Source organism: Culex quinquefasciatus, chromosome 3 (genome assembly GCF_015732765.1).
Source record: "Culex quinquefasciatus strain JHB chromosome 3, VPISU_Cqui_1.0_pri_paternal, whole genome shotgun sequence".
Taxonomy (NCBI): Eukaryota; Metazoa; Arthropoda; class Insecta; order Diptera; family Culicidae; genus Culex; species Culex quinquefasciatus.
In genome coordinates this window covers 192206084-192233906 of record NC_051863.1, presented here as the reverse complement: position 1 = coordinate 192233906, position 27823 = coordinate 192206084, and the positions used below count along the sequence as shown (strand labels likewise).

Here is a 27823-nt window from a genome sequence, read left to right as displayed (position 1 = left end):
GCATAAACGCCAAAGATCTTGTAATTCTATCTTAAGAAGGTTCTAGACCCTGTTGGCATAGAATTTTTTAACGATCCATAATATTTTTTTTTAAATTTCTCAAAATTGCATTAATTTTATGATAGGGTTATCCGAACTTCAGTATAATGGCTCATTGGAAAGATTTTTTTTTATAAACTTACTACGACTACAGTCTGAAGGGACATCCGTGTTTAGAGCATTTAATGGTTTTAAATTTGGAAATTGATGTACACATTTTGTTGGTCTACATCTGTTCTAACCGAAACCAATCTGAAAAATCAAAATATTGTGCTCCTACATGGTTAAAACTGCTGTTCTCATTCGCATCACGTGTCCCTATTCGCCCCAGTTGAAGGCGGTTAAAAAAACCATTTCTAAAAAAAATGCAAAAACATAATGAATCAAAAAATTGGCATTTTTCTGAAGATAAGATTACCACATATTTGGTGTTTATGGCTCATTGCAAAGGTCTTTTGTTAGTCCAACCTATGATTGGTCAAATTTAGGTCCGTATTTCATAACAATTTCTAAGATTCAGCATCTGATTTTACCTAACTAATCATTTCAACTATTGAACTACTTACCTGATTTTCAATCCATTCAATAGCACTTATGGGCCACCAAACCAGATTGAATGTGACTGATTTGACCCTTAAAAATTGTGTTTATAGCGATTTTATGACTTTATCGTTGAACAGATAATTAAAAAAAAAACAAAATTAATACAAAACTCTGACCATTTTTTGTGGTCTGTTCCTTGATTTGTTTTCATTTGATTATGACTTTTATTTTAATTTTATTTACTACTTATTATATTTAAGATGTGTAATCCTTTAATCCTTTAATTGAAAACAAAAATCAAATTCATGTTCTTTTTTGATCAAAATTTCCTCTAATCAGTTTCACAGTTCCACCCCTTTTCCAAAGAAGTTATCCCGCTGTTTTTGGGAGCTGTCGTCTGCACACCTTTCTTTGGCGTTTGCGTCGGCAGAGCCGAGCTCACCTGAGTAAGAGAGGGAGAGTATTAAAAAAAAAGTCGAGAGAGAAGTGTGCGAGCGCGTGGCTCAGCCGTTCCGAGAAGCGGTACTTACCGGCTTCCAACCAACTCGCGATCCGTCTCGTGTTTGGCCATGTGCGTCGTCGTTTTGGTCGCGTTTCTTCGCTGGAGACACGATCAGCGGGAGATCTTTCGTTTTGTTGTTTTTGTTTTTTTCTGTGCCACATTCTATTGGCTGTCTCACCTACGCCCCCTCCCCCCTTCTCACCGTTCGTGTCGGTTCGTCTCTTTTTACAGAAGTCGACAGTCGAAGTCACTCGCGTGGCGCTGCCTTTCACAAACAGCTGACGACGATGCCGACACGGGCAGACGCGGTCGGGTTTTTTTCTCTTTTTTTTGTGCATGCTTGCATACTAGCGTGGTTCACGTTTCTATGAAAAAGACAAAATTTGTTATTTTGTCTTGCATCAACCGGAATTTCGTTCTTTTATGTCCCCAGAAGCACTCCTGAAAATTTGGCTTTGGTCTATTTGCAGATTTTGTTTTTTACCATCTTTATTTTTTTGGAAACTATCTACATGATTGATTCTTATGATTTTTGAACTTTGAACATACAACATGTTAGGAAGTGACCCTTTAAAGATACAGATACTTTTAGATGGTGGCTTTTGAAGGGCTTTACTTCAAAAGCCACCATCTAAAAGTATCTGTATCTTTAAAGGGTCACTTCCTAGCATGTTGGTATGTTCTACAAAGTTGTTCCCAGTTCAAAACCTATCTCCTACTATAAGAATCAAGTCATTTAATCGATTTATAAAAAAATCCTAATACAATGTAAAAAGATAGTTTCCATGGAAAATAAATCAAAATCCCATATAAATTTCAAATTAAAACTGGAGCTCCTAGACTTTACCAAATGGGCTCAAATTTTCAGGAGTGCTTCTGGGGACATAAAAGAACGAAATTCCGGTTGATGCAAGACAAAATAACAACTTTTGTCTTTTTCATAGAAACGTGAACCACGCTATTGCATACTTTACTTACACTCTCTTTTATAGCTTCACCTCTTCTGTGGAAGATTCGGTTCCCGGTTGAATGTGAAGGGGATCATCGCCAGGTCGGGGCTTCCTCTTTGCAATGCAGGATGATCTGGGTCATAGGTAGAAGTGACAAGGGGGGGGGGGGGGGCAACATGAAAAATATACAAAAATTGAAATTAACAAAAAAAAAGTGTTTTAAAATGCATTTTACACTAGTTCAGTTGTTTTGCAATCAATAGTTTTGCGAAAAAATTAAGATTTGAGAAAAATAAAAATTATAACAAGAATATCTTTTTACGGTTCTGTACATCGAAAATTTTCAAAAATTTCCAGAGATTTTAAATAAACCTAGACATATTGGGAATGATTATAGACGCAGGGGAATGCATTTTAAATTGATTTCAGCTGATTGCACTTAAATTTTCATTTAAATTTCGAAGTTTAAAAAAAACATATTTTTTTGCTCCCTGATTTTTCGGGCCGATATTGAAGGAGGACAAAAACTTTGAAAAATATTTGTACCATCCTTATTGAAAACAAAAAAAAACTTATTTTTAAAAATTGTCAGCTCCATAATTGAAATATTATTGATTAGACTTGTGGTAGGCGAAACTGTCGAATTTTGAGGGAACTTAAACAATCATTCCTAAATTGAATGGATTTTTTGTCAAATTTTTAACTATTGGTTTTAGGGATCATCTATAAACCCCGTGGATACTTTTTTCTAAAATCAATGATTGATAAGAAACAGGCCTTAACTCGTAATTTATTCTCTTCTGATTAAGATATTGTAAAATATATTAAGAAAATATTCCGCATCCAACAACCTGTGTAGCGTCCCGAAAGAAACTGACCAAAAACCAGTTACAGCAAGCTGTGTACATCAAATTTAAGCCACTCTCACGGAACGGCCAGGTAAGAACGACAGAGAGTTCAAGAGAGCAAAAAGTTTCGATAGTTTACCAAGGTAATTTTTCTCTCACCTGTTATTTGCTCATTTTTTCTGGTTTGTTTTGATTACGGTACCCGGTGTCGGAGATAAACCATGTGCTTTGAACTCCGACAACTGCATCATTTGCGAGCTTTTCAGAGTATACCTTTCGGGGTAATATTTGTGCTTTAACCTTTTTGGTTTTACGTGAACATACATTTTAGAGATATTAAGAAAAGACGGCACAGTAATCTGAAAACTTTGGTCTTAGAATATATATGAAATTTTTTTTATATGGCATCGCTTCAATTATTTTTAAAGCCTCTCACTGAACTAATAAAATAAATATCACTAAGCACTAAGTACCAATGAATACATAAAAAAGAAAGCCCCCAAAAACAAGCGTTCATGAAATTGGGAACCTCTAAAAATGATCACGTTTTTGTGATCTGATTTTTGTATTGTGTGACATGACAGAGAAAGATCGTAATCAAGACTCCCGCATCTAACTTTGATTTAGCTTTATTTTTTCAACCATTTGGTTAGTTAATTTATCTCCGTTTTCTATCTTAAAGTAACCTCCATAACCTGATAAAAAGTTGTAAATTAACAGACTCTCGTCACAAATAACTAATCAATTACAATTACGGTTTCAATTAATACGTTTAAATTAATATTTACATTTTATAATTTTATTCAACTTTTTTTCTTAGGTTTTACTTCATCAAATCTTCTTAACTGATTACTTCTAAAATCCCTTCATCATGTGGGAAGTTACTTCCGTTTATCCAGCTCCTTGATGCGACACAAGGTCTACCTGAAAAAATATTGTGGGAATAATTTAGAGCAATTCCATGTCAAATAAGGAATCGGTTGCACCCGACCCTCTCCGATTTCAATGAAACTTTGTAGACATGTTATCCTAGGCATATATAAGCCATGTTTGTGTATATGGAGCCAGTAACACTCGAAAATGACATTTTAGAAGGGCGTACGTGTTTTCAATATTTTTGTGTTTCGTAATTTAAATATTGCTGTATCTTGAAGCCGTTGTATCGTATCAAAAAGTGGTCAAAGACAAACTTGTAGGAAATTTGACGGGCTTTCCGAAAAAAATACACTGAAAGAAAAAACACGCCAATTTTATGAGATTTTTTGATTTTTAAGTTTAAAAGTCAAATTTGAAAATGAACCCACGATTTTTTTTCGATCAAATTTTTTGTGAAAATAGCCTAAGATGTTACAAAAAGACTCACGAAAAATGCAGGATGGAGCAACTCACCTAAAAAAATACAAAAATCATTTACTGAAACTGTTTTTTTGAAAAGTGCTCTAAACGTCAAAATTTTCAAAAGCCGAATTCGGGAATCGATTCTTTTGACAATTTTACATAAAAGTCTCCATATTGACCATGGTCCTAAGTCCAATCCTTGTGAAGTTACAGCGGATTTAAAAATAAAAATGCTGAAAAAATAGGTTTTTTGATGGTTTTTGGCAATTTCTATATGACGGACTTGATTTTTCAGTTTCGAAAATATTTTTACCGAAAAGCTCGTCCAATTTTCCATAAGTTTGTCTTTGACCACATTTCAATTGGATGTATGAGCTTACAGATATAAGCTAATTTATTATTAAGGTTACTTTACTACACTGAAAAAATGTTATGTTTGAATTATGAGCAATGTAATTAGCTTATAATATAAGACAAACTTATGGAAAATTGGACGAGCTTTTCGTTAAAAATATTTTCCAAACTGAAAAATCAAGTCCGTCATATAGAAATTGCCAAAAACCATAAAAAAACCTATTTTTTCAGCATTTTTATTTTTAAATCCGCTGTAACTTCACAAGGATTGGACTTAGGACCATGGTCAATATGGAGACTTTTATGTAAAATTGTCAAAAGAATCGATTCCCGTGTTCGGCTTTTGAAAACTTTGACGTTTAGAGCACTTTTCAAAAAAACAGTTTCAGTAAATGATTTTTGTATTTTTTTAGGTGAGTTGCTCCATCCTGCATTTTTCGTGAGTCTTTTTGTAACATCTTAGGCTATTTTCACAAAAATTTTGAGCGAAAAAAATCGTAGGCTCACCTTCAAATTTGACTTTAAAACTTAAAAATCAAAAAATCTCATAAAAGTGGCGTGTTTTTTCTTTCAGTGTATTTTTTTTGGAAAGCCCGTCAAATTTCCTAAAAGTTTGTCTTTGACCACTTTTTGATACGATGCAACGGCTTCAAGATACAGCAATATTTAAATTACGAAACACAAAAATATTGAAAACACGTACGCCCTTCGAAAATGTCATTATCGAGTGTTACTGGCTCCATATACACAAACATGGCTTATATATGCCTAGGATAACATGTCTACAAAGTTTCATTGAAATCGGAGAGGGTCGAGAAAAAAGTACCTAAAAAATTCCTGTTTTGGGCTGGAATTGCTCATTAATTTAAGTTGTAATTTCTCCTTGCCTGTTTTCGCATTTCTTAACAAGGAGAGAAAGATGTCGTGTTATAAATTCGATATTATACTAAAATTTAACTTACTTTACCAGTTTCCGGCTAAACCTCATCGTATTAGTAAAGTTCGTCTCGTCTTATGCACATTTTATTGGCCCCCTTTCCTGTCAGCATACGTGCTTGGTTCCATCCTGCTACTCTATTCGAATCATCTAATCGAAACTCGTATCCCAGCTAGCACCGCGGGGAGGTAGGAATAGGAGTTACTGGGCAATCTTTCTTGTCTGTGATAATTGTCCAGTCTTCGCTAGCCGGTCATGCTAAACATTATTGTCACATATAACATTCACACGACACTTTTGTGATATTAAGGAAATAATTCAAACTTCTACACATTACGTGCCTAGCCATTGGTAGAAAATTTGCACTAAAATAATTGTAAATTGAACACTACGGAAAATCACTATCGATGCACTGCTGATTATATTGTCATTACTTATTGGATCATATTTTTCCTCTGTTTTGTTTGTAGTTTTTTCGAAACTGAACAATTCAGTGATGTTTTGAAAGAATGTCGTGTCTTCACATTTTGTATCCAATTGCCTTAATTTGTTTGCCATTTGCTTCATTCCTCCAACATATTCAGGTTCAAGCGTTATTTTGAGATTTCCAGACAAACATAGAGTATCTAGTTGCTTCATCAAATGCAATTCCAATCCTAACGCCGTTAAATGGTTATTGCTCAAGTCTACATGCTTCAAATGTATCAGTGCGCGAAAAGCGTCCTTTTCCAGAATAGTGATCCTGTTGTAGCTTAGATCTAGATGCTTCAAGTTTGGAAGTCCTTGAAACATGAAGCTATCAATGTGAACAAAGTTGCAGAATTGACACAACAACGTTTCCAGACTCGGGCTAAACAGAAATAGGTTTCCTGGTTTACTTGACAGATGTTTATTCCCATTTATATTTAGATATCGTAGCGATTGATGGTGCTCAAACAGATTGATTGCAATCAATTTCACCAAATTGTTGGCCAGGTTTACACTCTGAAGTTCCGGATTATGATTAAAAAGTGTTGCGGAATACAACGATGAAATCATGTTTCCTTTCAAGTTGATTGATTTCAAGTTGGGCAATTTCATGAAAGTTTTTTCATAAATGCCGCTTATAGAACAGTTGACCAGTGAAATATGTTCAATGAACTCACTTTTGAGATACGTTTGGTTCTCAGGAAAATCATATCGACTGTTGTTATCAAGAATCACCGATAAGACTTTACTATTTTCCGCAAAGTAATCTTCTTCTATGTACACAATGGCCTGTGAATGATGTTCCAATTTAGCAATTTCTTCTTGATATACTTGTGCGTTTGCTTGTTTTGTATAAAGAGCCACTCCATTTTGTGTTGGTAATATGTATTCAAATGCCTTTGTTGGGTTTTGGTCATCTAGGCATCCTCGACGTAGTCTCTTTGTTGAGTATTTCGTATTGAATTCTTCCAAAAGCTCACTTGGTTGCAGTGGATTGCGATCTATGCATAGCGTGTCTAATTTATACAATGTAATGTTCAACAGCTTCTCAGGAATCTTCTCGATCAGGTTATCATCTAGCAGTATTGTTTGAATATTATTGTTACTCTCGAATCCGCGTTCATATATGTTGGAAATATTATTCCTTCTAACATTTAAAAACTCCAACGCCTTCAAATTTGATGTATCCAGAATTCCTTCTAAGCCACAGCTTTCCGCACTTAACGTTAGCAATGTTTTCGATTGAATTGTTAAATTAGTCAATCCACGGTTTCTATCAACGTTCAGCAGTTTGAACCTCGGCATATCCAAAAATGCGTCAAACTCGACTCTATCGATGTGATTGTCCGATAGATAAAGATATCCAAGACGTTGCCATCGCTTCATCGTTGACTTGTCCACAAACGAAGTATTACAATGCTTGCAGCTAAAGTATAGCAGCCAGGGAAGCTCAATTTGAACTTGATTTATGTCAAATCCGGGATTAAAATCCAAGTTTAAAGATGATACAAAAGTCACGTGTCTTAAGATTCCTTCAGAATTGATTTTAAGCAGGTTATTTTCAACCAGTTGAACTCTCTGCAGAAGAGGATTTTTCTCAAAGGCATCCGCGTCAATGTAGCTCAGATTGTTACGGTCCAGCTCTAGATGGGTGAGCTTAGGCAGCATTGCGAATGATTCCTTATAGATCGAACTGACTGAGCAGTTGTTGCAGTGGAAACGTGCCAACTTTATGTGAGCTAGTATCACTCGACTTTGTGGAAACGCAAACTTAGTTTGATTGCTCATATCCAGCATCCACAAATTTGGATAGTCAGCATACATTTTTGGGTGAGTTATTGGGTCATTTGTAGAAACACAAACGGATTTATCACTGTAAGTTATGTTGAAGACCGTTGTAGCACATAGTATAATTCTAAGTCCTCGCGCGTTCAGCATTCTCTAATAGTTCTGCAACGTGAACAAAAAGAGGAAAATTTATGTAATTTATTTAAAAGAAAAAAAAAGCAGACAAAAAAGTAACTACCTTTCTATTTTAAAAATTTGATGAACACAATTTTACTTTTGTTGTTTTCACATACTGACAATCACAATCTCTGCTCGACTGGCTTTTTATTTAGGTTTCCCAAAACTTTTATTCTAATCGTACTCCCAAAGATAAGATTGATCTCCTTCTCAGAAATACACCAAAAAATTCCATGACATAGGTTACTGATTACTAATAATCTAGAGGTGGGCAAAATCGCTCTTTTTAAGGAGCCGCTCATTTTCGTTCGCTCTTTAAAAAGAGCCGCTCTTTTGAACGGCTCTTTCGCTCTTTTTCAATATTTGGATGGAAAGGGCTTTTTTTCAAGAATCGTGTGATTTTATAAGTTATTTCACATTGGACTTTTACACGGATAGAAATCCTGTCCGAAAAACCGTCAACAAATTGTTTTAAAATCGATAACATCGATTGTTTTCGATTTCATTTACAATGTTTTCAAAAATGAAAACATTTTCAACGATTTCGAAAACTTTTGTGTTCGAAAACGCAACTTTTTCCGTCTCACTTTTGCGAAGCGTAACTACTGTCAAAACGCAGCCTAATTCAAAACGTCAACCAAGCTCTCGTGACAGTTTGTTTATACAATGTTTTTTTTAGTTTTCGGGTGAAGTAACCGGAGAGCCGGAGAAGTTCCCGGTGGCCAGATTTTAACTGGTTCTGTTTCGACGGTGTTTTTAAAATGTGAAGTACTGTGCTAAATAAAAGCAGCAACAACTCCCAGTGCCCAGTGTCCAGCTGGTAACACCGCCAACAAAGTCGTTCTGGCCAACCGGGTCGAGCTGAAAAGTGCTTTCGGAGGTGGAGAAATCACCTGTCCGGGAGAAGTGAAAGGTCAACCCGCACCGCCAGCGTCGATTCGGACAACAGTGATCGAAAGGAGCGGTAAAGGTTCAGTTTTGGAATAAAAGACGGAACCGGTGGCAATGGCCACACTCGAGAAGGCGGACAGCGAAATGATTGCATCGCCGGAACCTGCTCCACGGCCAGCGAGGAAGAAGATTTTGTCAAGCGGGAAGAAATAATCAGCTGCCGCTGGTAGTGCGGATCGACCTTTGACTTCTCCCGGACAGGTGATTTCCCCACCGAAAGCACTTTTAAGCTCGACCCGGTTGGCCGGAACGACTTTGTTGGCGGTGTTGGCAGCTGGACACTCCTCCTCCTCCTCCTCCTCCTCCTCCTCCTCCTCCTCCTCCTCCTCCTCCTCCTCCTCCTCCTCCTCCTCCTCCTCCTCCTCCTCCTCCTCCTCCTCCTCCTCCCTCCTCCTCCTCCTCCTCCTCCTCCTCCTCCTCCTCCTCCTCCTCCTCATCCTCCAGGGCCACCGAGAGAAAGATGTTGTCCAGCGGGGGCAAATCATCAACGTTGATACCCTCAGAAACTTGGTAAGATTTTAATGAACAATTTTCACCACAACTAGTAATCGATCGATCTAATCGACCTTCCTCCCTTCACAGGCTGCGACGCCGTCCTTTTCCAGATCTGCTGCCACCTCAAATCTAACCACGACGACAAGAAAAGCGGCCCGGGACAAGGCGCATCAACCGAACTCGAGCTCTGTCGGCATCCAGGAACCGATCGCGGTCAAGCTTCGGTCGTGCAGAAGGCGCTGAATACCCACACTCACACACTACATTACACTCTACCACCACAAAACTGTAATCAAACATTCTTTAATTCTACAATTCTAATTTAAAAAATTCTAGAAATCTAAATTTCTAAATTTTCAAAACACTTAAGACCTTCAATTCTAAAATTCTAGGCTTCTTAAGTCTAAAATTCAAAAATTCAATATTCTGAGATTCTAAAATTTCAAATTTATTAAATTCTGAAATTCCAAATTCAACAATTCCAATATTCTAAAATTCTACAATTTTAAAATTCAAAATTTTTGGTTTCTAAAATTCTAAAATTCTAAAATTCTAAAATTCTAAAATTCTAAAATTCTAAAATTCTAAAATTCTAAAATTCTAAAATTCTAAAATTTAAAATTCTAAAATTCTAAAATTTAAAATTCTAAAATTCTAAAATTCTAAAATTCTAAAATTCTAAAATTCTAAAATTCTAAAATTCTAAAATTTAAAATTCTAAAATTTAAAATTCTAAAATTCTAAAATTCTAAAATTCTAAAATTTAAAATTTAAAATTCTAAAATTTAAAATTCTAAAATTCTAAAATTCTAAAATTCTAAAATTCTAAAATTCTAAAATCTAAAATTTAAAATTTAAAATTTTAAAATTTTAAAATTCTAAAATTCTAAAATTCTAAAATTCTAAAATTCTAAAATTCTAAAATTCTAAAATTCTAAAATTTAAAATTTAAAATTTAAAATTCTAAAATTTAAAATTCTAAAATTCTAAAATTCTAAAATTCTAAAATTCTAAAATTCTAAAATTCTAAAATTTAAAATTCTAAAATTCTAAAATTCTAAAATTCTAAAATTCTAAAATTTAAAATTTAAAATTCTAAAATTCTAAAATTCTAAAATTCTAAAATTTAAAATTCTAAAATTCTAAAATTCTAAAATTCTAAAATTCTAAAATTCTAAAATTCTAAAATTCTAAAATTCTAAAATTCTAAAATTTAAAATTCTAAAATTCTAAAATTCTAAAATTTAAAATTTAAAATTTAAAATTCTAAAATTCTAAAATTCTAAAATTCTAAAATTCTAAAATTCTAAAATTCTAAAATTCTAAAATTCTAAAATTCTAAAATTCTAAAATTCTAAAATTCTAAAATTTAAAATTTAAAATTCTAAAATTCTAAAATTCTAAAATTTAAAATTCTAAAATTCTAAAATTCTAAAATTCTAAAATTTAAAATTCTAAAATTTAAAATTCTAAAATTCTAAAATTTAAAATTCTAAAATTCTAAAATTCTAAAATTTAAAATTTAAAATTCTAAAATTCTAAAATTCTAAAATTCTAAAATTCTAAAATTTAAAATTCTAAAATTCTAAAATTCTAAAATTCTAAAATTTAAAATTCTAAAATTCTAAAATTCTAAAATTCTAAAATTCTAAGATTCTAAAATTCTAAAATTCTGAAATTCTAAAATTCTAAAATTCTAAAATTTAAAATTCTAAAATTCTAAAATTTAAAATTCTAAAATTCTAAAATTCTAAAATTCTAAAATTCTAAAATTCTAAAATTCTAAAATTCTAAAATTCTAAAATTCTAAAATTCTAAAATTCTAAAATTCTAAAATTCTAAAATTCTAAAATTCTAAAATTCTAAAATTCTAAAATTCTGAAGTTCTGAAATTCTGAAATTCTGAAATTCTAAAATTCTAAAATTCTAAAATTCTAAAATTAAATTCTAAAATTATATTCTAAAATTCGAAAATTCTGAAATTCTAAAATTCTAAAATTCCAATATTCCAAAATTCCAAAACTCCAAAACTCCAAAATTCCAAAATTCCAAAATTCCAAAATTCCAAAATTCCAAAATTCCAAAATTCCAAAATTCCAAAATTCCAAAATTCTAAAATTCCAAAATTCCAAAATTCCAAAATTCCAAAATTCCAAAGTTCCAAAATTCCAAAATTCCAAAATTCCAAAATTCCAAAATTCCAAAATTCCAAAATTCCAAAATTCCAAAATTCCAAAATTTCAAAATTCCAAAATTCCAAAATTTCAAAATTCCAAAATTTTAAAATTCAAAACTTCTAAAATTCCTACATTTTTAAATTCCTAAATTCCTAAATTACTTAATTTCTAAATTCCTAAATTCTTAAATTCCCGAATTCCCAAATTTACAAATTCACTTATTCACCAATTCCCAAATTCTTAAATTCCTAAATTCCCAATTTCAAAAAATTCCCAAATTCACACATTCCCAAATTCCGTAATTCTCAAATTCCAAAATTCCCAAAATCCCAAATTCTTAAAATCCCAAATTCCCAAATTAACAAATTCTTCAATTTTCAAATTCCCAAATTAACAAATTCATCAATTCCCAAATCAACAAATCCACTAGTTCCCAAATTCTCCAATTTACAAATTCCCAAATTCTTAAATTCCTCAATTCCTAAATTCCTAAATTCCTAAATTCCTAAATTCCCAAATCCCCAAATTCCCAAATTCACAAATTCTTATATTCCCAATTTTCTAAATTCCTAAATTCTCAAATTCCTAAATTCCTAAATTCCTGAATTCCTGAATTCCTAAATTCCTAAATTCCTAAATTCCTAAATTCCTAAATTCCTAAATTCCTAAATTCCTAAATTCCTAAATTCCTAAATTCCTAAATTCCTAAATTCCTTTATTCCTAAATTCCTAAATTCCTAAATTCCCAAGTTCCTAAATTTCCAAATTCTCAAATTCTTATTTTCCAAAATTCCCAAATTCCCAAATTCTTAAATTCCCAAATTCCTAAATTCCCAAATTCCCGAATTCCCAAATTCCTAAATTCTCAAATTCTCAAATTCCCCAATTCCCAAATTCCCTAATTCTTCAATTCCCAAATTCCCAAATTCTTAAATTCTCAAATCCCTAAATTCCTTAATTCCTAAATTCCAAAATTCCTAAATTCTCAAATTTCTAGATTCCCAAATTTCCAAATTCCCAAAATCCCAAATTCCCATGTTCCCAAATTCCCAAATTCCTAAATTCTCAAATTCCTAAATTCCTAAATTCCTAAATTCCTAAATTCCTACATTCCTAAATTCCTAAATTCCTAAATTCCCAAATCCCCAAATTCCCAAATTCACAAATTCTTACATTCCCAAATTTCTAAATTCCTAAATTCTCAAATTCCTAAATTCCTAAATTCCTGAATTCCTAAATTCCTAAATTCCTAAATTCCTTAATTCCAAAATTCCTAAATTCCTGAATTCCTAAATTCCTAAATTTCTGAATTCCTAAATTCCTAAATTCCTAAATTCCTAAATTCCCAAGTTCCTAAATTCCCAAATTCTCAAATTCCCAATTTCCAAAATTCCCAAATTCCCAAATTCCCAAATTCTTAAATTCCCAAATTCCCGAATTCCCAAATTCCTAAATTCCCAAATTCTCAAATTCCCAAATTCAATAATTCTTCAATTCCCAAATTCCCAAATTCCCAAATCCCCTAATTCTTCAATTCCCAAATTCCCAAATTCTTAAATTTTCAATTCCCTAAATTCCTAAATTCTCAAATTCCTTAATTCCCAAATCCCCAAATTTACAAATTCCTCAATTCCCAAATTTCCAAATCCCCTGATTCTTCAATTCCCAAATTCCTAAATTCTTTAATTCTCAAATCCTCAAATTCCTTAATTCCTAAATTCCCAAATTCCTAAATTTTCAAATTCCTTAATTCCCAAATATCCGAATTCCCAAAATCCCAAATTCCCCAATTCCCAAATTCAAAAATTCCCAAATTCCCAAATTCCCAAAATCCCAAATTTCCAAATTTCCATATTCCCAAATTCTCAAATTCCCAAAATCCCAAATTCCCATGTTCCCAAATTCCCAAATTCCTAAATTCTCAAATTCCTAAATTCCTAAATTCCCAAATTCCTAAATTCCCATGTTCCCAAATTCCTAAATTCCTAAATTTCTTGTATTCCCATATTCCAAACACACACACACACACACACACACACACACACACACACATACACACACACACACACACACACACACACACACACACACACACACACACACACACACACACACACACACACACACACACACACAAATAGTAGTTTTTTAATTAATGATGTATTTTTGTCTCAATAAATAAAAAACAAATCAACTGTTTTACTGAACCAAAAGAAATATCCAACGGTCAATTCAAAACCAAATCCAACGGTCAATTCAAAAACCGAATAAATCGTTCGGGATGGCTGCGTGCTTTCTGTTTTGCCAGACGTCACCAACCGTGACGACTCAAAATCAACAACATTGTTCTCGATTTTGATGCAAATGTTACCGGACGACTGGTCGACAACATTCTGAAACGAATTTCAGAACGAATCGAGAACAATGTTGTCGATTTCCCGGACAGGATTTCTATCCGTGTATGAATTAGGCCGTAACCAATATTTTTGGAAGTTTATGTCCCGCAACTTTGGTCAAAGTCACAAAAAAAATAAATAACAAGCCATGGTTTGAACATTTCAATGAAAAAAGAGTTTTAAAATGTTTTTTACACATTCCCAGTTGTATTGCAATCATTAGTTTTGAAAATATTGAAGTATTGATGAACTTTAATTTGATCCGAAAAAAATGGAATTGGAAAATTGCTATTGATTTTAAAATTGCGTTTATTTCTGCAAGAAATGAACTTTTTAATGCTACAGTTTTTGGAAATTCAATAAATTATATTTATAACAAAAATCATGCCATATTGAACGGTTCTTTCAAAAGACCGGACTTTAAAAAAGAACCGCGGTTCTTTTTTTGTGAGCCACGGTTCGTTCGCTCTTTTCAGTGAACCGGCTCTTTGAGCGGGTCGCTCTTTTTTTGCCCACCTCTAAAATAATCCGTCGATAGCACTTCTCGTTTGTTTGATGATAAGGACCTTGCACCTATTTGGGAGCAGCTGTGGTCACACAGCGCTTATCTTGACCGTCATTGGCATTCATAAGCTAAACGACATGCGACATCTAGTGTTAAGTAGCAGAACAAAGCGAAGGATGTCGATTGGAATTTTTGCCCTTAGAGGTTATGTATGCGAATTCTGTTTTGTTAAATTCCAGCGTTCAAAACAACTTTTGAGCAAAAAATCGATCTGATACATTGTTAACTTTTGATGCTCTATCATTTTGAACAATTTTTTTTTTCAAAATTATTTTTTTTTTCAAAATTTTTTTTATTGCGTTAATTTATAGAGGGCAAAAAGTTTACACTTGTACTACTTTCCCATACAAACTTCACGTTCGAGTATTAATGGGTAAATGGTAAACGATTTTGCTCATATTTGGCTCAGAGTCCTAAAATAGGTAAAGGAACAATATTCAACGTGTGGAGCGAGGTTTGAAAATAAAGTCCCATGTTTTGGGCACCCTAGTGCACAGCGTATATCAGGGTAGGTACGTTTTTCAAAAAGTTCTCCAATCAAGAGAAACGGCTGGAATATTTCATTTCAAACTTTTTTTGAACTACACGGAGAAAAAAGAGTTCCCAAAATCGTGAACAAGCGTTCATGAAAATGAGAACCACGAACAAAGTGTTCAAATTCCATGGTACGTTTTTCAAAATCGTACCATGGGATTTGAACACTTTGTTCGAGGTTCTCATTTTCATGAACGCTTGTTCACGATTTTGAGAACTCTTTTTTCTCCGTGTAGAAAATGTTCATTTCGAGCAATCCTGATATTATTTAATCGAATTCAGAATCTTTGCATAGGCGCAGTTCCCTACGGAATCGGTCTTTTTTCTTAAATTTTAATTTTTGTGTTTTTTAGTCCGGCTGAAACTTGGTGCCTTCGGTATGCCCAATTGCATCATTAGTTTGTCCACATAATTTTCCATACAAATTTGGCAGCTGTTCATACAAAAATGATATGTGTAAATTCAAAAATCTGTATCTTTTGAAGGATTTTTTTGATCGATTTGGTGTCTTCGGAAAAGTTGTAGGTATGGATATGGACAGCCGGATTAAAAAATACAGAAAAAAATCGAATGACCGAAATCTCAGAGAATTGCTCATAGGAAATTCTCTGTTTTATCTAATGTTTCAACCACGTGGTAACTGCCTGACATATGGCGTCGCGGTGTTCATCAAGCTTCCTTAGCATGATAAGGAACATGTTGTGCTATTTCAGGGAAAACCATTGATTCCGGAGACATCACATTGTTTGCTGATGCGCCAGCTCTGTGTACAACAAAATCATGTGCTCTCTTCGAGAAAAGCGTTCTCCAGACCATTCTCCTTAGGCCTGACCATACCAGAAGTTGGCGCTTGATTTTCCCAGACCTGTAGGTGCGTTTGTACAAAAAGTCCTAATTTCCCATAGTAATTCCCATGTAAACTTTAACTCTGATGCGCGCGGCCAGTTTTCAACCAAATGTGGTGATATTTGGCATGAGAGCCCCTTTGGCCATGCCCTGCAAGGGGAACAATAACAAATCTTGATCGGAGTTTTTTTTTTTAAACGTACCCACCCTAGTGTATATTCAAAAACAGAAGATGGAAGAGCCATTTAAAATTGTAAATAAAAAAAAATCGACAACGGAAGAGCGAGTGCCTTGGCTGAGGATCCCTTCTGCAACACTTCTCGGCGTCCCGGATGGTTCCCGCCGCAATCGTCGCCGACGGGCCGGACGTCAACCGAAGAGCTTGTGCGATGCAGAAGGTTCCCCGATGTTCCATTCTTCAACCACCACGACGACCAGCGAAGAGCACCGCGAAGGGGACAATCATAGACGACGTAGCTGAACCTTTACTGTGATATTAGCATTAAGAATCTAGTCAGCGTTTAGTTTATTTATTAAAAACGTTCGTTTTGGTCCGGGAGTATGTTCATGAAAGACGGTATTTGTGTTCGTCCCCTGTATGTTTACTTCCCTACTATTTTTGTACTGATCAGAACAATAAAGCATTTCTGCCTCTTCGCGCGCTGACCACCGTCCTAGACGGTTGGCTTAGCAGTCAACTCAAACGATTGTTTTATTCTATTCAGTTTGGAGATTGTACGCGCCTGGCCAACAACAACTACACAACATAGGGAATTCGAAGTCAATCTCTGGCTGAACAATAATTCACGTTTGTTATTTTATGTCATGTAAGGCCGTTGCAAATATTTTCAAAGGTTATGGCACCCCCCCTTCCCCCTTTAAAATTGGTCCGAAAAATCAGGGGGCAAAAAAAAAAAATTCAAAAAAATATCAAAATTTCAATGGAAATAGAAGAGAACAATTTAAATCGCATTTTCCAACATTGATAAGCATATTTAACATGTCGTCAGCTGTGTGCTATCTTGTGACATAGACCATTTTGGTCGAAAATGAGTTAATGATGACGTTTTGCTATACTTAACAAACACTACAAGATGCTTTAACCCGATTTTGGAAACTCGCTTCCGTTTCCCAGATATCGCAATACACAATTGTGACATAGACCAATTTATCATCAAAATGAACGTGCACACTTGTGACACGTCATACATGTTGTTGAAAAATGTGGAAAATTTTTCTTGTTTTTCACAAATTTATGCTGATACACATTTTATGAAAGCAATGAAATCCTTTGTTTTTGAAAACATACTGAATAAGTCGGTTAAACTATTGATTTAAGCCTATTTTAGTTTGTATGGGAATTCTGTGCACACTTGTGACACGTAGTACAATTTTACTTTCGAAACACACTTGTGACACGTGCTTTTCAGATTTTTGATTACATAATTTACTGTATCTTTTAACTGGTGTAACCAAATTAGTTGAAATTTTGAGCGTTTGTTAAGCGATAGTATACGAACCGATTGCTTCAAAAAGTTTGGCTCTACCATTCATAGTTTTGAAAATATTTATCATCAAACTTTAAAAATCGATTTTCTCGAATAGTACTAAATGGTCGTTGTCACAAGATAGCACACAGCTGACGATGTTTAGACTCGTTTAAAAATATTTTGAACTTTTAAGAAATTACAATGAAAAAAGAAATTACACCGCAAAAACTTTTTTTTCTCTCATAAATAAAAGACTATTTTACAAAACCTTTATTATTTCCTCTCTCTATAATTTAACAGAAATTCTTCAAAGAAGCTTACTATCTTTGGTCATTTAAAAGAAATGATTGATCATAATAAGATCATCATTAAGAAATCCAGAGCAACATTTGAAAGGGGCGGTACGACATTGCTCTTACGGCCTTTCGTCCCATTTAAACGCGTGTAATGAAAGGCCGTAAGAGCAATGTCGTACCGCCCCTTTCAAATGTTGCTCCAGAAATAATCAAATAAGTATTTGAAAAACTAATGATGTACTTATTACTAAAATATTTATGCTTCTAACAAAGCTGGATGTTCCCAAACTGAACTCACTTTCAATGCTAACTAAATTTGCCCTTTGGATCAAACTACCCATCTTCACTGTTTTTAAAGGTCTATTTTTCAATAATTCGGTCAACTTTTTCGAAAAAGTTGTTTCCTTACATTTCGTCTCCAGATTTGGTGCATTATCTACCAAAATTTGACCTTTGTTTGAGTGAAAATCAAACTCTCTATTTTCTGCCAAGCACAACGTGTGCAAATGACCAAATTGAAGCACATCTGGCTCGAATGTTTTCAGTTGATTATGACTTAAATCAAGCCGTTGTAGTTGCTTCGTACTTTGGAATGCATTTTCATTTACGATTGAGATTTCGTTGTGGCTTAGATCCAGCTCTTTAAGCTTGATTAGACCACTTAGTGTGAAATCGTCAATTTGATAAAAGCTACAAAAATTACATGAGAGCTTTTCTAGGCAGTAACTAATAAGAAATTGAGTACCACGTTGATTGGAAAGAAGTCGGTTGTGGTTTAAATTCACAGAACGCAATGATTTCAACTCCTGGAACTGATTTGAAGTTAAAAATTCTAAATCGTTATGGGCAAAGCTTAAGTGCTCAAGTTTAGGATTATTTTTAAACACCTTTGGTGAATGTAAGGTTTTTATCCTGTTACCCTTGAAATTGATTGATTTGATATTTGGAAGAAGCTTGAATGCGTTTTCGTGAACCGCTGTAATTGCACAGTCAGCTAACGAAATTTCGGTAATGAAATTACTTTGTAGAAAAGCATAACTGTTTGGAAAATCGTAATTGGAGTTGTTATCCAATACAACCATGGAAATGCTAGGAACATTTTTAAAGTAATCTCCTTCTACGTACACTATGTTTTGAAATGAAAAGTCAGCAGTGCTATTTTCTTCAAAATTGTGCACATCTGAAAAGTTTGTATACAGTGCAACTCCATTTATGCTTGGCAGGTTTTCAAGCTGCTTCGAAGGACTTTCGTCATCCAAACAAGCTCGACGAAGTTTTTTAGCACTATACTTTGCTCTGAAGCCATCTAAAATCTCGCTTGGTTGCAGAGGATTCCTATCGACGCAGAGTGCTTCTAGTTTGTAAAGTGATAGCTCTAGTAACTTTTCGGGAATCTTGTCGATTTGATTGTCATCTAGCAATATTCGTTTGATGTTTTCACAGTTCTGAAATCCACGCTCGTGAATCTTCAAGATCTTATTATTCCTTACGTTTATGGTTTCTAACGCAGGTAAGTCTGATGTGTCCAGCATTCCTTCTAATCCACAGCCTTCGGCATCCAAATGTTGCAACGTTTTTGATTGAACGTTTAACTTCGTCAATTTTCGATTGCCTTTGATATTCAGATGCTTAAACCGGCTCATCGGTTGAAACGCATCCTGATCAATGCGTTCGATGTTGTTGTTTGGAAGATGCAGATGTCCGAGTCTCTTCCAACGACTCATCGTCGACTTGTCCACGAACGAAGTGTTGCAGTACTTGCAGCTAAAGTACACCAGCCACGGAAGCTTCATTTGGACTTGATTGATATTGAATCCGGGATTTTGATTCAAGTTCAGGATAGACAGAAAGGTGACATGGTTTAAGGTTGCTAGTGGGTTGAATTTTACCAGATTATTTCCAACCAGTTGAACTTTGTGTAAAAGAGGGTTATTTTCGAAGGCATCCGGATGAATATAGCTCAGATTGTTGTGATCTAGCTCCAGGTGGGTTAGTTGAGGCAGCATCGAAAATGACTGCATGTAGATCGAATGGACTGAACAGTTGTTGCAGAAGTACCGCGCCAACTTCGTATGGACCAACAGCACACGATCCAATGGAAACTCGAATGAAGTTTGATTGCTCATGTCAAGATGCCACAACAGGGGAAAGTTTTTGTACATTTCCGGATGATTAACTGGGACGTTGGTGGTCAGAATGCTGGTATTATTGATGTAAATTGCCGTGCTGCCAGGAATGATGAGCCCGATGGCTGTGAGAATGCATTTCAGGACTTTCATCTTTGATCACAACTGTAAGTAGTGATATACCCTTGGAAAAAAATCAAAACAAAGCACTGCAAAATTTCCTTACCCATCTTCAACAATGAAGCTCTCGTGAAGTACTAAAAGTTTCTATCAGCGTTGAAGTGTTTTTAATAGTGCAACAACTACAATCGAGGACAAAATGTCTAGTCTGCTTGCACTGCGCAGTTATGCACATGGGAAATTCTCCCCCAACTCACACAGCAGTTATCCCGACCCCTCTTGGATTTCCATGAAACATAGTTCTAAGAAGTGGCTGATTACGAATCACAGGTACATGATACGATATCTCGTGACGGTGAGCGACCACTTTAATTTTGTAGTATTTTTACCAATTCGCGATTTTTAATAATTTCAGGCACAAAACCGTGACGTGTGTCAAAAGGGACATTAATTTAAAATTGGATGCTTGGTTTGATGGCGAATTCAACATTTGATAAAACGTATTTGCATCAAAGCTAAAAAAGAAATAGGTTCAAAATCCCTACCCTTTCCTGTTACCGACTGTCAAAAATCGTGGGACATGTCAATTTATGAGAAAATTTAATGAAGTTTTCGAATCTGTTATAATCAAAAGAGGTATTTTTTCCTCTAGAACAAAAAAAAAGATTTTTTCATGTATCGTATTTTTTTGTAAAATTGCGTAAAGTGTAAAAATGTTCTACAAAAAAGTGTAGACAGAGAGTAGAGGGGTTTGCCCGTATTCTTCGCAGGTTATACAAATTTTACATACAAGTGATGACCTTGACTATCTTTGACTAGTTTTTCGAATGTCCTTAAAACTCCATCGTGTGATTTGAAATTAGTTGCTGTGCTTTGTGCCCTACTTGGATGTCGTTTGACACCAAATTTCTATATCGTCACGCTGTCTTAACTAAAAAATAACGGGTCAAGTTTCACAAAAACCCAACATGTCGTCGGAACAACTTTTTCCGATTTTGTTTGAGTTGATGGAGAACGAACCACTGAACAACAAAATGATAAAAGGCAAACGTTTAGATTGAACTTATTTAACAGTTCAAGTTTGAAACACTCATGATTATCTTATCATAAAACTATTGAGACTTATTGCTTAAGTGGATCGATAGTAATAACGTTAATAAAAGTGCTTTATTTGTAAGTTTGAAACACTCATGATTATCTTATCATAAAACTATTGAGACTTATTGCTTAAGTGGATCGATAGTAATAACGTTCATAAAAGTGCTTTATTTGTAAAATTTGTAAACTTTTCAATTCCAAAGTATGGAACCAAAAACTGGATCGATTGGAATAAACCCGGACAAAATTGGTTCAGCCAGAGCCGAGAAATCAAGTAAGCAATTCTCTCCGAATATTAATATTAATATCTCTTTTTGATTAATGCACTGGAAACTGAAGCGTTTGGTACGGTATGTCCGCGCATCCTTCCTCTCCTTTAGATTCTGTGAAATTTAATCCGATTTCAGAATCCCCTCTGCGGTAAGCTGGCCGCTTCAATTCTTGTAATACAATTTTGGGTGTTCTCGAATGTACTGGAATAAATAATAATGATGATAAAAGTACTTGGATCGTAATCTAATCACAATACTTTACAGCTTGTTTGTTTTAGATTGGATTGGATTAAATGAAAAAAATAGAAACCGTGTATTTTTTTTATCTTTTTTTTATCCTGAAAATTCATCAATATCTACAACATTGCTGAAGACAGTCATTTGATCAGAAAATTCCATCAACAGAAACAGATTTTTTAATATTTACGTACCTTTTTTGTATGGACAGTCGATTTCGTAGATAACTGCTAAAACGCGTTTGTTAATCAACAACTCCACACCCACACAGATTTATTTGCTCAAAATTTTATTCTGAGTGATATGAGTGATATGACCCGAACTTCTGGGAGGAATATTTAAAAGTTCATTTTTCAAATGATTAGACATTTTAAGTGAGAAAGGCAAATATTCTCAATTTTGGTCATTCACTTCATCAATCTTCTAAAGATAGAATATGAAAATAAAGTTTTGTTGAATATATGCGTCGCACGCGACTATTAAACTCTCAGTTCTCAGTAAATTTTTACTATCGTGTCTGAAAACTCATTCCCCAAATATAACTGCTCTTCTCTCCGTCAAGATACTTTTAACGTTGAATATGACCTCATTCTCACATCTACAATCATCCCCTCCTAACAGTGATTCACCACAAAAGCCACCACACAACGATTTTCGGCAGCGAAGTTGGCCGAAACGTAATGCTTGGTCCGTTCCAAATTGCTCTCTCGCGATCTTTCCTGAGAGAATGAAAGACTCATCGGCGAGAGCGCGTTTTCTAGTATGAATTATAGAGAAAGAATACGCTTGCTGGGAATCACTAGACGATGAAATATCTTGCAGGCTGTTGTGACAGTCAGTTTATTCTGTGATATTTTGGTGTAGGAATTATCAAATGATAGATTTTCCTATCACTCATTAAATATTTACATAACGATCAACAAACCAACATACTCACCATTGCACAACATTTTTTTTGGGAATTGTCATCTCTTTTAAATCAAAAGAAAAAACGTTTCTCTTTTTATATCAAATCATTTCTTTGTTTATTTCTCTCATCACCTTTCCCACCTTCTTAACAGTGTGAGTGTGTGTGTGTGTCTTTTGTGTCTCTGGAGAAACTGGAAACATTCTTAACGGTAAGAAAACAGCCCAAATAATCAACCAATTCAACAGTGTTTTGTTACCGTCTTCTTCTCGTCATTATCATAGAAAAATGGCAGAATTCATTCGGAAATTTTGCTACAGCGGCAGTTTCACCCCGTCCACGGAAGAGTCGTAAAACAAAATCTTGCAGCAAGTTGTAAAAAGTTTCTTTTTTTGTTCATTCACTTAATAAATTCGCTTTAGTAACTATCATTCGAATTGCAGATAACTAATGATTGAGATTTTTTTGTTTTCACTTTTCTATAACGCAGCACAACGGAAAATAGTTTTCAGAGCGTTCTCCTTTTTGCCTTTCGTATTTTTTTTTGTTTCTTTGTAAGTTATTCTATTTTTTAATATCTGGTTTGTTTCTTTTACACTGTTTTGCTTCGCCTTTAGTTATGTGTCTATTGGGTTGATCTTTTGCTTTTTTTCTTCTTTGCATTTTGCCATTATCGCGATATCAATTGTTTCAATTATATCATTTTAATAACTTTGTTCATCTGAGTGTTTTTTTTTTGTGCCTGGAAAGAATCTGTGCAGTATGTTTTTTCTTCTTTGTTTTTTCTTTAATGTTTACTTTCAATTATTTAGTGAGTTCTCTTTGTCTGCGTGCCTTCTAATTTATTCGGTATTTTTTCTGCTCTGTTACTTTTTTCTTGCGTGATAGTTTGGAGGAAATTGGCGGATGCTGGCTTCTCTCCCTGGTGACAATCGAATCGACGCTATTTCAAGCCATAAATTTTGACTCTTTTTTCTGTTGCCTTTCGTATCATGCAGCTGCTTACTTTATTAAGTCTTTTCGGTTCGCTGTGCCAAAGGTTTTCTTTTTTCCTCCTCCTCCGACTGTCTTTGTGAAAAATAGTTATTTTTCCCCGGGGCTCCTCCCTCCTCTCACAAATTCGTCCACTCAATAGCAATAGAAAAATATTCCATTTTTAATTCGGTCGCTCTATCTTTCGGCTCAGATCTTTCATTTTCGTTTCACACTCTTTTGATTTGGTAGTGTTTTTGTTTGTTTGTGTACGTGTGACACAACATAAATCGGGTTGCTTTTATTCTTTCACTTTATTCCCTAGAGCTGTTTGTGAATGTGTTTATGTGGTGTGTGTTATTTAATTCCTTTTCCGACGATGGTGTTCGCCTCAGTTTCGGTTGTGTTTGTTTTTGTTGTTGTTGTTGTTGTTGTTGTATTGGTGAAGGCTAGTGAACTATATTTATATGTAAGGTGAAGGACTTTTTTTCCCCTGGACGTATACAACCGTCACACGTCCAATTTGATTTACTAGGTTGCTAGTATTTACACTTTGTTGTACAATACAATGCTATTTACAGTGAGGATTTGTGTTTGGGATGATGTGCTGGGCTGATTGAACGAAAGTATGTCAAATAATTATGAAAAATACTTTCTTTTGGAAAAAAATATTTCTAAAGCTTTTTTCCTGAAAATGTTATTATACATATGAAAAACAAAAAATACAGGGAGAAAAAAGAGTTATCAAAATCGTGAACATGCGTTCATGAAAACGGGAATCGAAAACAAAGTGTTCACGTTGCATGATGCATGTAGGGGAAATCTACCCATTTTAATCCTAATAAGCGGTCGTGTTTGAATGATGCTGGATAATCTAGAGTCTCCCTTGAATTTTACTAAAACCAAGTACACCAACGAGTAGAGCAAGTTTTTGTGAACATTTCTGTTTATTTTCACTTTCACTAAAAGTTATTCTATTTCTTTACCAAGCATTTAACAAAAAAAAACCCAAGGGTATTCTAATCGAGGCGAATGCATTGGGCCACGCCCATTTTTCTAATATCGGCTTAGTTCTTTTTTCTTCCAACACTCTGTTGAGTGTTGCCATTTGCGCTGACAGTTCAAACGAATACTCACGAAAAGTGGCACTTATAGGGAAAGTTTCCTGGCGTCGCTGGCTGTGCTGCTGGTGGTGTTGACGGCCAGCCTTTGTTATTTTTTGCCTTCATCTCTCGCTCGGTTTTCTTCAGCCTTCGATTGGAATGCAAAGTGAAAATTGAAACGTCAAACGACTTGGCGCGTTTGTTTTTTTTTTATGGCGCTTGCTAATTTATTACATTTTTCCGGATTATTCTTCAAGTGAGTGCCTTACTAATGATCAAAAGAACATGTTGCCGGTAGTTGGAAGCAATTTCATATCTTAAGCGCCGTGAAAAAGTAAGCGAAAGTGAAAAGTTAATTTTGGCGATATTCATTAAGCGTTTGAGGGATTCTCGTGTGTGTCACTGTGTGTGCCAACAAAATGATGAGAAGTGGTCTCGCAAAATACAAATTATGATCAAAAGTGCATTAAATGTGATCTTTTTGGCCAGTAAGTGGCATACATTTGAGTGCTTACTCGAGGCGGTGCTGTTGCTGGTAAGTTTATAGCCCAAATAGTATTTTTGGAGCTTTAATCGAGCATCAAACTCTCCATATGACGAAGATAGGTGTTTGATTGGAATGGGTAGATTTCCCCTAGATGATAAAAAGTTTTGAGCATTTTAGTGAAAATCATTTTCAAATAAAATAAAAATAGGGTTTGAAACATAAAAAAAGATATTATAAATTAAAAAAAAAAGATGTTTTGAAGGAACCACCCCAGCACACGGCGTCGATACTACAGGTAACACGAACCAAGAGTTCAGTGGGTAACATTTTTGGCTAACGGAAAAACGAAGACTTTTCTGTTCCTAAACGGGTGCGCTTTCCAGAGCTCGATCCACCCATCAGTGTGTGTTTGGGATCATTCTGTGTGTACGGAGCAAAAAGAGTTCCCAATATCGTGAACAAGCATTCATGAAAGTGGGAACCACGAACAAAGTGTTCAAATCCCATGGTACGATTTTCAAAAATATTGGGAACACTTTTTTCTCCGTGTGTGAGAGTTTGTGTAATTGTTTCGGTAACAGCTTACGATATAGAAGAAGTTTGTCTTTGTTTGTTGTTATGTTTAATTGTTCTCTGCTCTAGTTGGTAGTTTAGTTAGTTTCTCATTTTCCGTTTCTTGTTTTTGTTTGCTCAGTAAGAAGTAACGCTTTTGTTCACATTGTTTAAGTTTTACCTTTAAAAAAATATTTGGCTAGTTTTCTCATTCTCACTTTTAACCCACGTGTTTGCTTTAGGATGCAATCGAGTTCGTTTTCGTTCATTTTAAATAGCAAGTCTACATTTAACTACACGGTTTTACCCCGATAGACGGTTTCAGAGAGAGAGAGTTTTTTTTCTGTTTGTGTCGTAGTGTAATTTGTGTACGTGTGTAAGTGTGCAGTAAATCTCTGTGCAGCCGATCGGGCCCGATTTTAAAAATATAGTCGTAATAGAAAACTAAGACGTTTTGAATCACAAGACTTTTGTAGAATAAAAATCTTACAAATGCTTAAAAAGATCTCTATATAATACTTTTGTGTTTTCGTCAAGTTCCACTTGGTATTTTGAAAGGTTTCAGATTTTTTTTTTTACTTTAAACATGTTTTGGTTTTGACTAGTGACTTTCTGTTTGAAATTGCGCAACATTTTGCGGTAAGTTGGGCAGTTTGTCCTTGTGGCCGCCGTCACGTTTCTAACGTCCCTTTTGAAATATATCATATATAGATTTAATGCTAATCACTTGGACCAAGTGACTCTATCGAGGGTGAGCTGACTCACCTGTGTGTCGCGTCCCGGCTTGTTTGGCTGTTTAGCAGTACGCTAGGTCGTCCATGTCGACGTAGACAACATGTCACACGGTCGTCTCCCGGTCGACGTGGATGTACTCGACCGGTTGAAGCCCGTGTCAAGAGTCCGGGTCGAAAAAGAGGGGCTCCTTCTTGTAGTCCTTCTTGGAGAGGGTTCCGTTGAGCGAGGCCGGCGCCGTCTTGAGCTTCTCGTTGGACTTTCGGCGCTTCTTGACCATCGCGAGCACGCAGAAGATCAGGCAAGCGGACAGGGCGGCCGCCAGGCAGCCAAACGCGGCGAAAATCCCCCCGGGAAGCTCCATCAGCCGGCTGCCGCACTCCTGTTCACTTTCGTCGTACCCGGACGGGCAGTTGGGACGACCTAGATATCAAAACAATGTTTACCATATTGCTTCAAAAGCGTTCTTGCATGCAAAGCTCTAACTTGCACGCAAACTTGCACAGAAAGCCGATCTTACCGTCACACCACAGCACCTTCCCGATGCAGGCGTCCAGCTCCGGGCAGCGGTGCTCGCACTCGGTTTCCCGCGGGTACAGCCCGAACTCGACGAGCGTATCGTTGGCAGTGAAGTTGGTCTGCAGGTCCAGCTGCTGGATCAGCGACGCCTTGGTGCGCTGGATCTCCAGCCACGAGAACGCGATGCTGCCCGGCTCCTTGTGGATCGGCTCCAGCACCATGCTGACCGGTCTGCTGGGACTAGGAACAGATCAGATCAGATCGTTTGGAGGGGGAGTTTATCCGATAATCTTACCTATCCATGCTGAGGAACGGCTGCGAGCTGAGCCAGTCCTCGGAGAAGATGTGCAGCGCCGAAGACCTGCTGGACGAAGACGACGGACAGATCACCCGAACCACCTTCAGCGGCTTGCCGCTGTAAACTAGCAGTCGATTTCGGGTGTTGCACTTGCTAAACTCATCCTGGGTAGGATCCAACGACAGGAACCCACCCCAAGTCCGCACGAACAAGCTGCGATCCTGCTGTTGAGCCTCGATGTACCACGGTAGCCCATCACAACTAGCCTCGTGTGACTTCAACGGATAGTTGACCTCATCTTCTCCGCCGGATCCTCGCAGCTTCAACCGCTTCTTGCACTCCGGCACCTTGATAAAGTCGTACGCCGCGTGGAAGTACACCTCGGCAAAGTCCTCCGAGATGTTCAACCGTGTCACGGTAAACGTCAATTCCATCGTGCGTGAGTTCGAGACGAACGTCAGAGGGGAATTGTACGAGCTGGTCGTGTTGTCGCAGAAACAACCCAACGGAATCTTGACGTCCTTGTACGGAACGTCAAACAGTCGAAGCTCTCCAATTCGACCGTCAGGATCCGCTTCCGACGGGGTACACTTTGCCCGTCCCGTATGACCATCGGACTCGGTCGTACACGTGGCAGAATCTCCAAAAGAAACGTTGAACAGATCGATGCGTACCTACGTAAATCAACCATTAGTGCCAATCCCAC

The 27823-nt window shown here is 35.6% G+C and overlaps 3 protein-coding genes across 6 annotated transcripts in view; all 3 read right to left on the bottom strand.

Moving 5' to 3' along the window:
* Window positions 1-1142: 1142 nt before the first annotated feature.
* LOC119770703 (protein artichoke-like) lies at window positions 1143-8072 on the bottom strand. 3 transcript variants are annotated; one of them, XM_038266046.1, is made up of 4 exons: window positions 8006-8072; window positions 5537-7929; window positions 2063-2167; window positions 1143-1449 (listed from the first exon to the last, which is right to left on the bottom strand). In XM_038266046.1, the coding sequence occupies exon 2, from the start codon at window positions 7915-7917 to the stop codon at window positions 5845-5847; it is 2073 nt and encodes a 690-aa protein (XP_038121974.1). In that variant the 5' UTR covers window positions 7918-7929; window positions 8006-8072; the 3' UTR covers window positions 1143-1449; window positions 2063-2167; window positions 5537-5844. The 3 variants fall into 3 exon arrangements, with proteins under 3 accessions (XP_038121974.1, XP_038121975.1, XP_038121973.1); XM_038266047.1 differs by lacking the exon at window positions 1143-1449 and having other exon boundaries at window positions 2054-2167; XM_038266045.1 differs by lacking the exons at window positions 1143-1449; window positions 2063-2167 and adding an exon at window positions 3704-3806.
* Window positions 8073-14933: 6861 nt separating this feature from the next.
* Window positions 14934-19980, bottom strand: LOC6031034 (leucine-rich repeat-containing G-protein coupled receptor 4). Its single transcript, XM_038261392.1, has 2 exons — window positions 17909-19980; window positions 14934-14941 (listed from the first exon to the last, which is right to left on the bottom strand). The coding sequence occupies exons 1-2, from the start codon at window positions 19971-19973 to the stop codon at window positions 14934-14936; spliced, it is 2073 nt and encodes a 690-aa protein (XP_038117320.1). The 5' UTR covers window positions 19974-19980.
* Window positions 19981-25298: 5318 nt separating this feature from the next.
* Window positions 25299-27823, bottom strand: part of LOC6031035 — a 260819-nt gene continuing 258294 nt past the window's right edge. The window contains exons 15-17 of one of the 2 annotated variants that reach the window (XM_038261456.1): window positions 27115-27791; window positions 26821-27059; window positions 25299-26723 (exon numbers count right to left, since the gene is read on the bottom strand). In XM_038261456.1, the coding sequence (XP_038117384.1) occupies window positions 26461-26723; window positions 26821-27059; window positions 27115-27791 (1179 nt within the window). In that variant the 3' untranslated portion in view covers window positions 25299-26460. The remainder of the gene's footprint in view (window positions 26724-26820; window positions 27060-27114; window positions 27792-27823) is intronic. The other variant, XM_001841835.2, reaches the window with a different exon arrangement.